Genomic DNA, 17,870 nt, shown 5'->3' with positions numbered 1-17,870 from the left:
CCCCCCTCTCGTGCTCTCCCCCGCGCGGCGCTGACGCGCCGCGCTTACGTGGCCTTCGGCCACGTCAGGTGGTGCGCCCCCCCGTTCACAAAATCCTGGATCCGCGGATGTTTCCAGCCGATTCCCAAAGACTGGCAGATTCTATCACACTAAATCTCATTGTAGTATTGTCCTTCTTAGAGTCTTCTTAATATCTTACAGTCTGTTCTCAGGTTTGACATCTTGGAAGAGGTGATAGTCACCTGTTATGCCAATCCTTCCACAAATGTGGTAAATCTTCATAAATCATGAATCAAGATGATCATCACACGTTATATAAACACCGATTGGTTGAAAAAGACATTTTATGAAATATAGAAGAATAATTACTGGATATTTAAAAGTGTTGATTTCATAAAGTTCTCATCTATATGCTCTACCGTTTCTTAACAGTTTATATACGGAATCAGCAGTACTCCTCTTATGCCACTGGGAACTACGTTCATCGACGACCACGTTAGAAAGGAGAGTGCACCTCTGTATATCGGTGAGTACAGAAAACTCACATAATGACGAAGCTACAAACGTACGTTTGCACAAATTGATATCTAATAATTATCCGTAGTTATTAGAGAATAACCTAATTGCCTAATTAAAAATCTAGTTATTCTCTATAATAACTACGGGTAATTAGTAGATATCACTTTGTGCAAACGTACGTTTGTAGCCTTGACCATTATGCACATGGAAATCATACTTTTATTTCAGCTACTTGTACCAAAGTGCTATATTATAACTTTAAAGATAATTACATTTGGGGCAATAAAATTGTGATGACGTAATTCATATGGTCCATAAAATCATATTCATAACCCTTTTGTACCCAGGTATCAATATTCAGTACAACTACAGTTCTTTCTAAATTTCTTCGTGAAAAAACGATGGAAAGTTAAAATGCCAAATTAGCCAGGGAGGACACCTTAAGCATAGTTACTGCCCGAACGGCCATTGACACAAAACGTTCACGTAACATCTTTATACTTTTAAACGGCACATTTTGGCATCCAACACTGGTATCTTTTACTGTCCGGAAGGTCATTAACCCAAAGAGATTCTAACGTTCTTTGACATAAAAAAAATACAAGCTGTTTGTAACAGAGCCAATCTATGAAACCTTTTCCGGAACTGAATTTTACAGATACCTTTATTGTACAACAGTTATACAGGGTAAAAAGTATGGCATGTCCTGAATAAAAGAAATGTTTTAAATGTTTTGAATGCAGAGATCAAGCTTACTGAGTAAGCCTTTTCACTGTCCGAACGGCCGTTGACACAAAACGTTCGCTTAACATCTGTAAAACAGACGTATTTTCACATCTGACACTGTCATACGTTTTACTGACCGAGGGGTCATTAACCCAAAGAGATTCTAACGTTCTTTGACATAAAAAAATTACAAACTGTTTGTAACAAAGCCAACCAATGACAACCTTTTCCGTAACTGAATTTTTACAGATACCTTTATTGCACAACAGTTGTACAGGGTAAAAAGTATGGCATCTTTTTTTATTTATTTTTTATTATAATTTCCAACATGTAATCACAAGACGTGGTGACGGCACACTCAAGTTTTTTCAACTTATATTAATGCCGCCACCAACACAGGGGACAACATAATACTCATTTACACCTGAGCGAAGTGAGGAAAGTCGTGTAAAGTACCTTTCCCAAGGGCACAAGATCGGTGGCATGTCAGGACTCGAACCTGGGACCTCTAGGTTCCGAGTCGAGCACTCTGCCGCTACGCCACACGACCCAGTATGGCATCTACTAGTGGTCCTGAATAAAAAAATGTTTTAAATGTTTTGAATGCAGAGATCAAGCTTACTGAGTAAGCTTTTTCACTGTCCGAACGGCCGTTGACACAAAACGTTCACTTAACATCTGTAAAACAGACGTATTTTCACATCTGACACACCGTGATACGTTTTACTGACCGAAGGGTCATTAACCCAAAGAGATTCTAAACTTTTTTTGACATAAAAAAAGATTAAAAGCTGTTTGTAACAGAGCCAACGTATGCCAACCTTTTTCGCAACAGGAGTGCTAAATTTTACATGACATAGGCATGGTTGCCCTAAAAATACCACAGTTTGCAATCGTACGTATCCTGATGTCCAGCAGATCGTGGTTAGGGCGGATTTTCTTCGGGGCTGCAGGAGCTCTTCCCCGCCCGTCTCAGCTAGGTTCCCCCGGTAGGTTTTTTTTCAATCTCGCGTCGTGAAAATCCTACCGGGGGAACCTAGCTGAGTCAGGCGGGGAAGAGCTCCTGCAGCCCCGAAGAAAACCCGCCACAAACACGATCGAGTGGACAGCAGGCTAGATCGTACGTCATTCGTACGATTTTTGTGACTTGGTACTAAAACTGTCACAGGTTTGAAGGTAAAACACCTTTCGGGTGTTTTAAAGGTCAATGACCGTTCGAACAGTCAAGCTGGCCAATCATGCTCGTCAAAGTAAACCTACACATGCGTTTGCACGGCCATTGCCTTTTCACCTGGGCCGTTGTTGTAATCGATACACACAAACTGTCAATCTTCACTAACGGTAGAATGCACAAAGACAATGCTGCTTTCTGGCGAGTTATGGCCATTAATTCACTACGTGGCCTTGGAGATTCAAATTTTAATTTTAACATTCTTCGTCTTCATTCAGTCAACCATTATCAGTTAATAATTGAAAGATTATTGCAAATCCATGCCCCAGGGCTAATTGCAAGAACATGATAACAACAATAAACAGTAAAAATGAATAAAGTAATGCTAATTATAATGCTACTTTAGATATACATTTGTAGTTATTGTTGGGTTTGATTTCTTTTCTTTGTGCAGTGGAGTATGAAATGGCCGACATATTGCGAGATATATGAATTGGGAGGTGTTAATAGAAATGCAGTTTTTTTAATAATAATAGTATATTATGTACATTTAGAATTACACACTGCACGAAATGGCCTCGGATTATAGCAAATCCTGAAGATCCGAAATCGTGCATCATGACGGATACGTAGCAAATCCGGAGAAATCCGCAATCCTTACTAGAATACGAAGTAGCACTGCAGATCCGACAATTCCGGCACCGTATACGTCCGGATCTTTAAGAAATCACAGATACAAATTTGATATTCGCAAGGAACCTTCTTTCTCGGATATGTTATAAGTTCGGTTTTTAGGGGAGTCTGGAGTTGCCTCGGATCCTGACAGATACAGTAAATACCCATCATGGCGTCATACATGTACTACCACAGATTTCAGCAAATCCGCCTGCCGGGCATTTAACGGATTCTAAAATAACCCACAGGGCACTGCTGCTTTGGACTCTTCCGCAGATACCGAACAAAATAACAGAAGCGGGATTTCGCGGATCTCACTTCCGCAGATCTGAACAAGATACCAGAAGCGGGATTTCGCAGATCTCGCTTCCACAAATCCGAAAGTGATTTGCAGCAACGGGATTTTGCGGATCTCAGAATTTCGTACTGCTATGAATTCCTGGTCCCACAGATCCGATAAAGGTACCAAAAGCAGAATTTTACGGATCACGGTTCTGCAGATCCGAAAACGATACCAGAAGCGGGATTTTGCGGATCTATCTTCCACAGATCCGAAAGAGATACCAGAAACGCAGAGAAATTTGTGAATATCAGAATTTCGCACTTGACTGACTCTTACTATGGATTCCCAAATCCGAAAGTTTCACAGATCCGAAAAAGATACCAGATGCAGATTCGCTTCCACAGATCCCAACAGATCCCACTTGGCATTCATATGACCTCATATGGATTACGAATCCCGCAGATCCGAAAAAGATACCAGAAGAGGAAATTTTCTGATCTCGCTTGCACGAAATCTGGAATTTACCAAACTTATATAGCATGGGTAATACTATCTTTCCGAGTTTAAACAATCTGCATCCCTTATAAATCAGGTACCTAACACGTACATGTAACTTTCTTGAGGAAGGCAATGAAAGGAAGCAAAGTCTAAATGATGCGTCTGATTGGCCAGCTAGCGTACGCATGCGTACCGTGTTGGCGGTTAGAATGAAAACCGTTAGGAAAGTTGGCTTCGATGCAGGGGAAAACTAGAGAGAAATCAGGCGTTTGTATCGCTTTTTTTCGTGATACCATGATGACATAACTAGTCTACCATGATCAACCATTGAGTTTGGACAGGATTGATAGTGTTTGGACAGGAGGAGGATGTGATGTCAATTCAAACGCACGGAATAGTGACGTGTCACTGTGTAGCAAGCTTCGGCGCCCCCTCCCCCTTGCACGGCGGCCCTGCGCACTTATCCAACACATCGGGCGTTTGGTAAGTTCAGTTATCGTACCTATTTGGTTATTGATATGTCGCTGCCAGAAACATTATAAAATGTCTCTAACTAACCTGCCCCCTCTACATTATAGATGAAAGGCTTTTAGGGGCTTGTTCATACTTTCTAACGGTCAATAGGCATTCGTGCCGGGCCAATCTCGTCTTGACAAAAATAGGGAGCAGTTTAAAAAAAAAGTGTTCAGTATTTCTATTGTATTCAGGTATAGTCGATTTGTCAATTCCTTTATTATATGTCTGGTAGAAATTTTGATCAAGTTATATGTTACTTTTTGTCCATTGAAAATGCCCAAGTTTTCTGACCAATGTAATTTGCAAACAGCAGGGAGTACTACAGGCGGAGCCTCCTCATCCCGAAGACGTTTATATAAAGACATGGGACACGTTTTGTCACCTGTGTATTTGTTTACCTTTTTATACCTCCAGGATGTATGTGACAAGGTTTTGCTAGTCTGTCTTATGATGTATTAAATGATCCATGGCTTTTTTGCCAACAGAAACTGGATCATCACCTTGAAGGTGAAGAAACCATACAGTAAGCGGCTCAAGCTCAAGCTGTCCGGAGTACATGTCAGCAGACGAGCCAGTTTATGATGAAAAGGGAAATCTTTTTTTTTTACTAAGGCCATTCTTTGGCTGCCCAAATCTACAAAATACAAAAGTGAGCTCGACCAAAAATTTGAAACTTCATACTAAAGTGAACAGGTAAAACGGCAGTGAACAAAGAGGGTACCTGGCCCAGTGACCCTTCTTCCACTTCCAAGTCTAAAAATCCCATCTTGTTAGAGTTGAATCAATGGATTTCTAAATGTTAACTTAGGTCCAGTATTATTTCTGGTGAATTTTCTGAGGCCAGTGAAACACGTTTTCCATGATTTGTGTACGAATATGTACCCCAAGTTCACTCTTTGGGGGTAACTTTTCAGTGGACAGAAATGTTTGTTACAGTTTTTGTTAGTTCACTATGATTTGTGTATGGATATGTACCCCAAGTGTAAAGGCATAGCTAACTATTTTAGGGTAACTTTGGGCAGAGTAATGTTTATTACAGTTTTTCTTTGTTTACAATGACCTCAAGTGTAAAGTCATAGCTTACAGTTAGGGTGTAACGTTGGACAGAAATGTTTATTACAGTTTTTGTTTGTTTACTATGACCTCAAGTGTAAAGGCATAGCTTACTGTTAGGGTGTAACGTTGGACAGAAATGTTTGTTACAGTTTTTGTAAGTGGTAGCAAAATGGATAACTATGTACCCCAAATGTAAGGACAGAGCTGTCCACTTAGGAGTGGTAAGTGAACACGATATGTTTCAGGCTATACTGTGTATTGATAATAAACTATTTAGTTGCAGGAGCTCCTATTAAGCCTGTACGTATCCGAATGTATCCTGAATGGGAATATGGTGAAGGTATTAAAGTTCAAATCCTGAGTTACGCATTTGTCAGGGGTCATTTCTGTACGAGTCCCAGGCAAATCCGAGCGTCTGCTGTGTGGAATATTTACTATAAGAATCCCGTTTTTCGGATTTGTACGGAATAGGTTCCGGATAGCAGTAACCGATGTTTCGGATTTTCTGGCGAATTTCATTCTGATCCGTCAGTATCCGCTTGTATCTGTCAGCAATTCCGGAAAATCCCGGTACGCATCTGCCAAGATCCAAATTCTTTTCTGTGCGTATCCTGGCAACATCCGAACGTATTCCGTGTGGAATATTTACTGCAAGGATCCCGTTTTTCGGATTTGTACGGAATAGGTTCCGGATTGCAGTAACCGATGTTTCGGATTTTCTGGCGGATTCCAATCTGATCCGTCAGTATCCGCTTGTATCTGCGAAAAATACGGACAAATCCCGGTACGCATCTGCTTGAATCCGAGGCCATTTCGTGCAGTGACATATACATAATATTAGTAATTACATGCAATTAGACTTAGTACTAAGTGTATGCTTTGGTGATACTCAACCCTAAGCACAAAAATTATACATATACGTTATACTGCATATATTGGCAGTTTTGTCAGTTTTGCAATTTTCTATTAAACGATAAATACATATTTTTGATGCGTCTAGACAAACCCTGTATCACAAACATGATCTGTTCCTACATTTTCCATTGTACAAAAAAGCGAGAAGAAGTTGACCACTCTGTATTAGCTCAGTAACCAGAACACTTTGTATTAGCTTAGTATAGTACCCTTGTATGTTCCTTATGTACGTATGTCAAGTAGTGTATCATTTGTCTCCACTTTTCTACATACGTTTTTATGTGTCTGTTAATAGTATTGACCTGTACCTAGCCCGTCGTGGCATGAATGTACAAGGTATTTCATCTCATTTCATTTCATTAAACCATTTTGATATTTGTTTGTTCAGGGACGTCTTATATCGTGTTCGGATTGGGGCCACCGCTCGGCTTCGTTCTCAGTTCTTTTGCCGTGAAGTTTTACGTCGACATGGACAAGGGGATCGACCCGGGCACGCTAGGCCTGACGCCCGCCAACCCGCTCTGGGTCGGCGCCTGGTGGATCGGATTCTTCATCTGTGGAGCCGGACTGCTGGCCACGGCGTTCCCTATGTTCTTCTTTCCGCCTGGTATGTGTTCATATTTAACTCCATAAAAATGGAAGTATTGTTTTTGGTAGAACAGCTAGAACAGCCATGGACTAGAAACTAGAGGGGAAACGCCCCAGAGTTAGACCTAGAACTACCCTCTGTAGAACTATCCTAAACGATGGGAAAAACTGGGGTTCGATACACTAGAAGGTAAGGTAATTGTTTTTGGTATGTTTGTGTGTGTATGTTTCCGTGTGTGTGTGTGTTTCCTTAGGTCAGGTTGTAATGGATATGGTTGCGTGCAACCTGTCCCAAAGGGAGACACACATCTACATTTGTACATCTGGTAGCGCTCGCTGGTTTCACAGGTGATTTCATTACATGACCTCCTTGACAGCTTGTGTTGTTTCACTTGCACGGAGGAGAAAGACACCGTGGTGATTGAGAAGGAGACACAGTCTTCATCATACAATATCTAAATATTTAATGGAGGTTTTAGATCTCAGAATTCTTGTTTTCCCCCTTGCAAACAGTACTGCATAAGCTGTATATAGTAGAGTGGACTCACTCATTACGCAGTAATGTAAAATGTCTTGAATTGAGTCATGTATGTTATGACTGCTACTTTTATGGATAACATTGGCTGTACAATGTCGTCTCATCAGCCCTTAAGAGACCCCCAGACAGTGACGTGGTTCAGAAGAAAGACAAGAGCGAGAAGAAGAAGATGCTCCCGATGATGGACATGGACCGGGGTCCTCCCCTTCTGGACCCAGCCAAGGGACTCTGGAAACAAATCAAAGGTACGCATGGGCTGAAAAAGACAGGAAAACTCAGACCACTATAAGGGTAGAAACATGTGTAAATAGACTAACTCTCACATCTTCTGGGACCTACTTGAAGAAGTTTTTTTTGTTACTTGAGGTTACTGCAGTATTGGTCTGGGTACCTTAACTGCAGGGTTGCGTATCTGTTTGCCCGGAGTATGTTGACAGCACATGGCTGGGGAAGATTGACAGACTGCATGGCAAAAGGTCAGGCACAGGAAATGGGGGTGAACTTGAGAGTTTGTCGACCACGTGTGCGTGTGAAAACATTGACAGGCAGAACCACAGGTCAAAAGGTCAGACACAGGAAATGGTGTCAACGTGAAGATTACGAAAGCCCCGCATACTTCCTGGAAGCTTCACTTCTCTGATTTTTTTGTCGTTCCAGGAATGACGAAGAGTCTGAAGGAGGTTCTGACTAACGGGGTGTTCCTGGTGCTGTGTCTGTCCGGGGTCTGCATGGTCTCGACTTTCGGCGCCTTCTCCTTCATGCCCAAGTACCTGGAGTTGCAGTTCGGAGTCCCGAAGTCACAAGCAAACATGTTGTTGGGTAGGCAACTCAGTCATTCACTCAGTCACTCTCTCTTCCTTTCTGTCTCTCTCTCATGCATTGTCTCATCTCTTCACACATATGCTACGAGAAGACCACCCCCTACATGACCTTGTCTCTCTCTCCAGATCTACAGCTACCGGTCGTTCACTCAGGAACAAAAACACTATCTCTATCCCCCCGCCAGAACAAAAAGACTACAGAACTCTTTCCTTCACCAGTCAATCAGACTCTATAACCAGACTGTACAGATAGAGTCTGGCACAAGATAATGGACCTTGTAAATATCTGGGTTGTACACTTACTGTACTGTTTTTATAGTTGTTGTAGATATATAATTTTTTGACATTTTATCTTGTAAATATCAACTCCATTCAGGCAACATTGTATGTCATGTTTGTCTGTTATGTTTGGTATCTAAATAAAGAATTGAATTGAATCTCTTATTACGGATTGCCCACTGTATGGTGATATACACACAAAGCTGTTCAACCTTCTTTCCGCTTACTCAACAGAATTTCTTATATGTAGAGATTTTTAGGACTTTAAATGATGTAATCTTTTTGATACACCTTGTCTGACCCTTACCTCTTCCCTAATTATGATCTCAATGAAAAGCGGCCTGCTTGCCAATTTAGGACATGTGTTTAATGGACATAATGTATTGTATTTTTACATATGGTGGTCTGTGTTGTTACCATGTGTCAATGTTATTGTGTGGCAGTTGTTATTTTGTATTGTTGTATTGTATTGTATTGTGTAGTTATGGACAACTGGAAGAATTGCTAAGCTAAATGCTAAAGCTAAATGTGGATCCGAATAAAGTCAAGCCAAAGTCAAGTCAAGCTTCTTATGAATAAAGAATGGTTCAAACAAACTCATTCATCAATTACAACCAATTCATTTGTCAATTTTTGTCGTTCCATATCCAGGAATAGTGATGTTGCCGTCTACCGTTTTCGGCATCGTCGGGTCAGGAATAGTCATCAAGAAGTTCAAGCTGACGCCTGTGCAGTGTCTGTACATGTCCGCTACATCTGTGTTCCTGTCGGTCCTCCTCAGTATCCCCATGTTCTTCCTGGCCTGCCCACAGCCTCCTATGGCGGGAGTCACCATACCGTATGGCTACAGGTACATATTCCTTTTCTTTACGCCGAAATAGCAGTTACTCAAGCAAAGTACTGGATAAGATTTTGGAAACGGTCAGACGTTTCAGCTAGTATCCACTAGCTTTCGTTAGGTCTTCAAGTTCTTTATTTGACAGCAGTTATGTATACGTCACACTCCTGTACGTTTGGGACCGCATTGTACATAGATACCGTTTGTAACCGTGTAGATTATGTAAATAGCTTGCGTTTAGGAAGGCATCAATTGCAGCGACACCTGTGCTGCAATGCAGTGTGAACCAGTCAGATTTGCCCTGAGGAAGGTCGCCGAAACGTCGGCTGAACCTCTTTCTTGTGTAAAAAAAGACAGTATGTTTTTTCGGTGACTTACTAACCTAATGAAACTATTCACTGAGGTACATATATAGTATGATGTGTACGTACTCATAGTAAATTCAAACTCTACTACGTATACGGGATACATACATTACTGAGATTACTTCCGGACATTCCGAGTGACATCCACCACTCTTCTTTAGCATCATTAATGAACTAGCAGTGAACTAGTCAACACACACATATATATATGAGCGACTGGAAAACCGGTTGAACATGACAAGGACTCGTATAGTCACTGATATAAAGTAGTTCCTATGGCAAGACTGTACCATAGGAACTGCTACTGTCCCTTAGGCTGAGGTACGGCGGGGTCCCAAGTACCTTATGATCTCTTTTACATTTCAATGACTGTACAAGTCCTACTCCTTGAAAGCTGGTACCGCCCCCCGTCTCTTTCATCTGGTTAAACAATCATGAAAGTTCATCTGTGTTGGGTAGTTAAAGTTAAGACTTTTGGTCCAACGCAAAAAATTCTCTCACCTAGAGCTTTCGACCAGTCACTCTGGTCTTCCTCAGTAGACTGACCCAGTGATGCTTGTCACGTGGCTTCTTTGAAGTGTGACGTCAACACTGGGTCAAAGGTATCTGGTAGACGATGTCGGCCCCCGTCGCGGTTCAATGTAGGGTGATGGGCCCTGATGTAAATGGCTTCCTTCACCAAACTCAAGAAATAGTCTTGTTCAGTGTCTAAAATCCAGTGTTGACCTCACACTTCAAAGAATCCACGTGACAAGCATCACTGGGTCAGTCTACTGAGGAAGACCAGAGTGACTGGTCGAAAGCTCTAGGTGACAGAATTTTTTGTGTTGGACCAAAAGTCTTAACTTTAAACATATAACTACCAACACAGATGAACTTTCATGAGAGGTTAAACAATGTGTGTCTTCTGCCACAGCCCTTTGATGCCGAACGCCCCCAGTCTCAAGAACGGAGACATCAACCTGCTCTCCTCCTGCAACACGAATTGCAACTGTAACTTGGACAAATACAGCCCGGTCTGTGGGTCGGACGGAGTCACTTACTTCTCGGGCTGCCACGCCGGCTGCACCGAGAAACAGAGCTTCATGCACCCGATGGGGATCATGATATCGGTAAGTCTCCTCAACTCATCACAGCGTAACTGTCTAATCTCTAAGTAGATCTTTCGGTGGCTGCAAAGACAGTACCAAATTGGCCAGGCTGTATCCATTTGCTCTGAAGGCGCATTGGATATTGTCTGGTTTGGTTTTCTTTTTAATGCCCACGATCATGATATTAATGATCATTTTGGCATACTCATTTTCACCTGAGTGAAATGAGAAAAGTCGTGTTAAGTGCCTTTCCCAAGGTCACAAATTTGGTACTTGGCAGAATTTGAACCCGGGACCTCTTGGTTCTGAGCCGAATGCTCTGCCGTTGCGCCACACGGCCCCACTTCTGGCAGATGGATACTGCCTGGCCAATTTGATACTGCCTTTGCAGCCACCGCTGGAGATCTATAGAATAATACCTGTCTACTTAGAATCAAAGAAACGATGGTACATGGGATCTTCCTTCAGACCAACATTCAGCTTAAGTTATGTCTGATGACTTACTTCACTTACACTTGCATGAAAAGTCACGAGCTCTTCAGCATCATCTACCATTAACATTTCATAGTAAGGCAACAATTCGTTGATATATCTTTGCTAATCAAAAAAGAGCAAACATACCGTCTACTGCCTTGCCTAATAGGTACAGTAGCTTTTATTTTATAAAAAAAGGCTTGCATGCTGATAAAATTTATCACCTTTTACAAGGTTTACTCGCCTAACTAAAATTGCACGTATCATTTTTTTCATCATGCAGAACTACACCGACTGCACCTGCATGGCCTCTTCTCTCTCACTAACAACCACTAACACTGCTCACAAACTTTCTAACGGTGCCGGGGAAAAGGAGTCCTTAGACCCTGGATATATAAAAACGGCCTGGGCAACTCTTAGAGCAGGAACTAAACCTGGAATGGAGACAAACTTGGTGACACCTTCGGTAGAACAGAGGTCGACATACGAAATCCAAGATGGCGGTCGTAGCGACCGCAGTGCAACCTGGGGGATTTGTCAGAACGAATGTTCCGACAAAGTGATCCATTTTGTGCTCGTAGCGTTGGCGTCACTAACAGCATGGTCGTTTGGGTTTATCCCTGTCATCGTCTGTGTTTTGAGGTAAAGCTTTATATTTTACCGTTTGAATGTGCTGCCGAAGAGCAAGGATAATCTACTGAAATCATTCTCTGGGCTTTTTGGTTTTATTTGTTTTGATTGACAGAGAAGAGAACACAATGATGACAAAGAAAATGGAGTAAATAAAAAAACGGAATGATCAAATGTGAACAAGCTCTAAGTAGGTTACCCTTGCTTTCGGTAGTTTTTGATATTTGATTAAGATCAGCGTCATTTTTATCATTCTAAAGATTGCTGAGATTGGAGCACATGGAAAACCTTGTCGTGCAAAATGTATGCACGTAAACTTTAATATTTGGAACCAAAAGTGCCCCTCAAAAAAAATCTTCAGAATGATAAAATTGCCAGGCTTGTCAACAATCAACCTTCGTTCTTTTTTTCCAATGCTTCTTACTGATATAAGACGCAAAGAGACAAAGTTCAGTTCATAACACTTAAAACTGATGACTCAAATCACCCTTCTTGTACTTCCAAAATTATACATCATACAGATTCTTCAGACCCTTGCGGTAATATTGCTTTAAACATTGCTGTGAGGCTCTGGACTGAAAAGAAAACAAAACGGAGGTCGGTGTTGACATTGTCGACTAGCCTCTATCAGGCACCGCAGATCGCTGGAAAAATAGTAGAAATTGGCCAAAATAAAGGGATAGTATACCAGAGAAGATCCAGGGCCATAGAAGATCCAATTTGCGACCCACGGATCTTCTCTGGTATACTAACCCTTTATTTCGGCCAATTTCTACTATTTTTCCAGCGATCCGCGGTGCCTGGTAGAGGCTAATTGTCGACTGCCTGAATGATAAAAAATACTTTGATGGCTCCAACGTTTTCCTATAGAACTTCTCCCGTTGCGGCTGTCTAGCCGAGTTACCACCGGAAGTTCTGATGAAGATGATGGCCCAGAAATTCGGAAAGCCAGATGCAGGTGCGCCACCTGGCGGCGAAGAGAAACCCAAAAGTCAGCAGCCTTACATCGAACCCATGTGGGCAACTGCAAGTCCTCAAAGACTGAGGAGAAACGCAAACACAACGAACGGCGTCCCGGCTACGAACGTCAGTTCTACCACGCCCCCCATTCCCGGAATGGAGACTGGAATGCCAGGAACGGGCTCTGGAATGCCAGGAATGGGTTCTGGAATTCCAGGAATGGGCTCTGGAATGCCAGGAAACGGATTTCCGGGAATGCCAAACTTCGCCATAGGTTTTCCGTGTCGTACCGACTGTAATAAGTGGGGCGCATTTATCGCTGTGTTTGTAGTCGGTGGATTCGCAGCATCATTCGGGTTTATTCCTGTCATCATTTCCATTCTTAGGTAACAGGATACTTTAAAGGATGGTATATTGTACAATGCTGTAAATTAGAGGCAAACGTAACGTATATTTGGCATGCTTCGAACATGTATAAAACTTTTACTGTAGAAATGCATGAACAATAGATGACATCATGTGTAGTATATCTCTTACGGTATGCTAACATTAAGGTTCACATATGTACTAATATCATATGAATTTTTTGCATGTTTGTTTTGCCTAACTTACAAAGGAAACCTATTGTAAAAATAGAATCAATGGCAAGTTCACGTATACTTTATAAGAAATAATATTAACCTTATTTGTCTAAATAATGATAGGGTTCAACGTGTTTTTGTGGTCTTGAAAACATCAATATCTATATGAAAGGGAGACTCATATTTGTCCACATAGGTTTATATATAATACTGCAATGTACCTTTAAATAATCATTGTATATGACATGTATGGTACAAATGTTGTTTTAATTTTCCTAAGGTCATTGAGTCCCGAGACCAAAAGTTTCGGTATGGGAGTGAAGACAGTGCTCACAAAGCTTTTGGGTGAGTTTTTACTTATTGTTAATTTTTTCTGCTTCTCGTAGGGCGCTAACACCTGAGACTAAATCCTTCGGAATGGGAGTCCAGACTGTGCTTGTCAAGCTTCTGGGTAAGTACACGTATTGCAGGGCACTCTTAGCATATAGCATATAGTATAGAGCTAAAAATTAATTCCAAAACACAAAAACACACAGACATATACAGACATGCATAAAACAGGCAAACTGTAAGTGCGCTACTAGTGCTAGACAAGTACTAACAATATTCAGCTTTTTCGGTACCGTTTTTTCGTCAGCGGTGCTATGCTAGTACTTGAGCTGTGTGGCTCAAGGGCTCGGAAAACAGAGGTGCGCAGCCTTTTACACCATATGGTGTTGTGCTATATGAGTTTTGTAAATCTAGTGCGCCAACACTAAATGTCTGTAATTGTTCTCATTTCAATAGGAAATATGATGTAGGAGTTTGTATTTTTTATTTGTATTTATTGGCAATGGAGTTTTAGTAGATCATTACAAGGGTCAGCACAGGCATATTAAGCTGGTAACTGCTGATCCCCCAAAAAATGTACTGTAGGAACTAAGGACTTGAACGTTCAAAATCTCTTTTCTCCAGGCTTCATCCCCTCGCCGATCTACTTCGGCGCCCTGATCGACACAACCTGCCGACTGTGGTCCACCACCTGCGGAAAACAGGGCGCCTGTCTGCTGTACGACTTAGACAAGAACAGGTATTTATTACCTCCATGAAAAATGGAGGTATTGTTTTTGGCGTGTCTGTCTGTATGTCTGTGTGTGTGTCTGTCTGTATGTGTGTGTGTCTGTGTGTGTTTCCGCAACGTTGTAGTCAGCATAACTTCAGAACGCCTTTATGGATTGTGATGATATTTGGTATGCTGGTAGGTCTTAGAAAGCCAAAGGTCAAGGTCAAATATGGGCCTCCTAGTGGCTGACCTTGGTACTGCAGCAGAACTTCCGGGGTGGCAGGGAAAACAATGTGCGGGGTGGCAGGGAAAACAGATGTGCAGGGTGGCAGGTAGCGCCTGGCCGGGTTGATTAATGAGTTTCTGCCTCGGGGAAAAGCCTACATGACCATATCCAGGCCAAAGGTGCTACTGTGTGTTTGAAACCAAAAACCTGTGTTATTTTGTTCTGTACTGTAGTGTACTGTGTAAAAACATTTAGAAAAACTAATATATTTTATGGAGGTATATGAGGTCTCCGAATTCTTGTTGATTATGCTTAGGCCACACTGACTTAATTTCATGGATGACATCCTCTGAAGACCCCCAAACTAGTGCGCGCGGGCGAATAAAATAAAAATCCGGCCAAAAATGAAAATGCTACTAAACCACAGGAATGCAAAGCTGGTATTGTGAATATGCGACAGTACATGTCGACGTATACGACAAGCCGGCACATGCTGGCTTTTTGCGGAATTTATAAATCGGCACTGTTCTTGAGTCGTGGAGCTTTGGTAGCCTAGGTGCCATCTTCCAGAGTTACCACCGGCTCCATATTGTCGCTACCTACCATGGACTAGAGGGGCAGAGCCTCGGAGGACGTGATTTTTTTTTTTTTTTGAGAACAGGCGAAAATCAATGCGCGCGCGGATGTCATCCATAAAATTAAGTCGGTGTGGCCCTACCGAAGGAAAATATATTGTTTCCTCTTTTTCTCCTGTTCCAAACACTGACCTCTGACCTGGCCAATGACCTGATTTTTGACGTCTCTCACCATGGTAACTGGTGTTGGGGTATATAATGTTGCAATTTCATAGTTGGAGGGATTTTGTACTCCTGTCTGAACTTGTATATGAATGTATTTGACTGATTTGATTTTGAGTAAGAATTAACAGAGTAGACCATATGCGAAGGTAAACATTATGCATTTCCTTTGCAAATGTTACCTTTTTGGTTTTTATTTTATTTTAAAAGGGTGGCACTCATCAGTGATTAACCACTGCTGTTCAGAGTGGCCCTGAGTACATACATTACAAGAAAAGAACAATTAAGCATGACTATCAAAATCGTTATCTATACTCCCAATCGGGGTCATGCCGGATCGTAAGGGCTTGGAGGTCAGAGGTATCTTGATTGTGAAAACAACACAGTGTTTGGAATGATTGCATAGATGAAGCAGTTTTAACATTGAGTGGAAGTCTATTCCAACTCACTGCACACTGTAAACATAATGTTCTTTTACTACATTCAGGTATGCGTACTTCGGTCTCATCATAGCCCTGCGCACTCTCGGAGGCTTCCTGATACGAATGACTGCATAGATGAAGCAGTTTTAACATTGAGTGGAAGTCTATTCCAACTCACTGCAAATCTGTAAACAAATGTTCTTTTGTCACATTCAGGTACGCGTACTTCGGTCTCATCATAGCCCTTCGCAGTCTCGGAGGCTTCCTGATACGAATGACTGCATAGATGAAGCAGTTTTAACATTGAGTGGAAGTCTATTCCAACTCACTGCAAATCTGTAAACAAATGTTCTTTTGTCACATTCAGGTACGCGTACTTCGGTCTCATCATAGCCCTTCGCACTCTCGAAGGCTTCCTGATTCGAATGACTGCATAGATGAAGAAGTTTTAACATTGAGTGGGAGTCTATTCCAACTCACTGCAAATCTGTAAACAAATGTTCTTTTGTCACATTCAGGTACGCGTACTTTGGTCTCATCATAGCCCTGCGCACTCTCGGAGGCGTCCTAATCCTGCTTGCTGCCTACCTCTTCAAGAGGAGGGAGCAGAACAAGCCCCTGGGGAGCAAGAACGGCGGCGTGACCAAGCAGGACATCGCCGCTTCTTTGGGCTCCCTGACCGGCTCTATGCACTCACTGGACAAGGTAGGCCACGACTTCAATCGCCACCACCCCCATCACGACGTGGAGAGAGACACAGAAGACCTCCGAGCTAATATCTGGAAGAGGAAGTTCGGGGATGCAGATCACATTCCTATGGCGTAGTTATGTTTACCTTCGCAGAAGGAAAAGATATTGTTTTTGCTCTATTTCTTCTTCCTCTTCTCCAAACAAATAAGCTGATACCTGATGCCTAATGACCTGAACCAGTCACCATGGTAACTAGTGTTGAGTTACATCATGTTGCAATTTTATAGCAGAAGGGATTTAGACTCCTGTCACCATGAATATGAATGGGTTTGAGTCAGAATTAATAGAGCAGACCATACGCGAAGGTAAACATTGTGCATTTGCTTTGTAAATGTTACCTTTCTAGTTCAGATTTGAAACTGCATCCCTAGCCTCGTTTTGGTGCAAGATCTCGCGCGGTCTCGCCAAGCTGTAGTCTCGCGGGAGCACATTTCAAAATGGCCGCCTTGAAATGAGCGTATTTCCCACGGGCATGTATATGACGTATGGGATGAATATGATGCATATGCATGTCTACATTGTCAGTATTTTGAAAAGCCATTAATTTATCTTCCCTGGACTAATTATACAGAACGGCTATTATGTAACATACTTAGGTGCACTGGAAGACGATAATCCCATTTTTATACCAGTATTTGGGATTGGTGCATTGATCAAAACGAATATATCTGGAGAAATATTTTTATATGTTTTAATCGGCAATTAATAGGGGAGTTGCAAATATATTGATCTTTGAATATCAAGCTACATTCCGCGACAACAATATTAATTGTATGCATAGATATTCCCATATACATTTGTTGTTTTATTGAAATTATTTAAACTGACAAAGTTCTTTCTACCAAGATGTTTATTACAGAATGATAAGCTGAACAAGTCAGTCTTTTTTAAAAACTTTTGAATATTCCAATATTGTTGATATTTCGATTACAATGTCGATCTAGCAAAATGTTGGATTTTTTTGTAAAAAAAGCAATTTGATCCTGCAATGTTTACTGACGATAATCCCATAATCCCTCATTAAGCATGAATATAATAAAATTTCTATAATCAGTGTTACTAAAATAATACCCAGGGAAATTATTTTATGTGAAATATGTATATTCTTA

At 41.6% G+C, this 17,870-nt stretch overlaps 1 protein-coding gene across 1 annotated transcript in view; it reads left to right on the top strand.

The window, feature by feature from the left end:
- Positions 1-17,563, top strand: part of LOC109479446 (solute carrier organic anion transporter family member 3A1-like) — a 27,850-nt gene extending 10,287 nt beyond the window's left edge. The window contains exons 6-15 of the mRNA XM_019781410.1: positions 433-526; positions 6,748-6,966; positions 7,593-7,730; positions 8,143-8,304; positions 9,237-9,435; positions 10,705-10,900; positions 12,854-13,332; positions 13,863-13,975; positions 14,479-14,593; positions 16,530-17,563. Coding sequence (XP_019636969.1) covers positions 433-526; positions 6,748-6,966; positions 7,593-7,730; positions 8,143-8,304; positions 9,237-9,435; positions 10,705-10,900; positions 12,854-13,332; positions 13,863-13,975; positions 14,479-14,593; positions 16,530-16,836 — 2,022 coding nt within the window. The 3' untranslated portion in view covers positions 16,837-17,563. The remainder of the gene's footprint in view (positions 1-432; positions 527-6,747; positions 6,967-7,592; positions 7,731-8,142; positions 8,305-9,236; positions 9,436-10,704; positions 10,901-12,853; positions 13,333-13,862; positions 13,976-14,478; positions 14,594-16,529) is intronic.
- The last annotated feature ends 307 nt before the right edge of the window (positions 17,564-17,870 follow it).

Source organism: Branchiostoma belcheri, unplaced genomic scaffold, assembly GCF_001625305.1.
Source record: "Branchiostoma belcheri isolate BF01 breed outbred unplaced genomic scaffold, Haploidv18h27 scaffold49, whole genome shotgun sequence".
In the NCBI taxonomy this organism is placed as follows: domain Eukaryota; kingdom Metazoa; phylum Chordata; class Leptocardii; order Amphioxiformes; family Branchiostomatidae; genus Branchiostoma; species Branchiostoma belcheri.
This window is presented reverse-complemented; position numbering and strand designations above follow the sequence as displayed.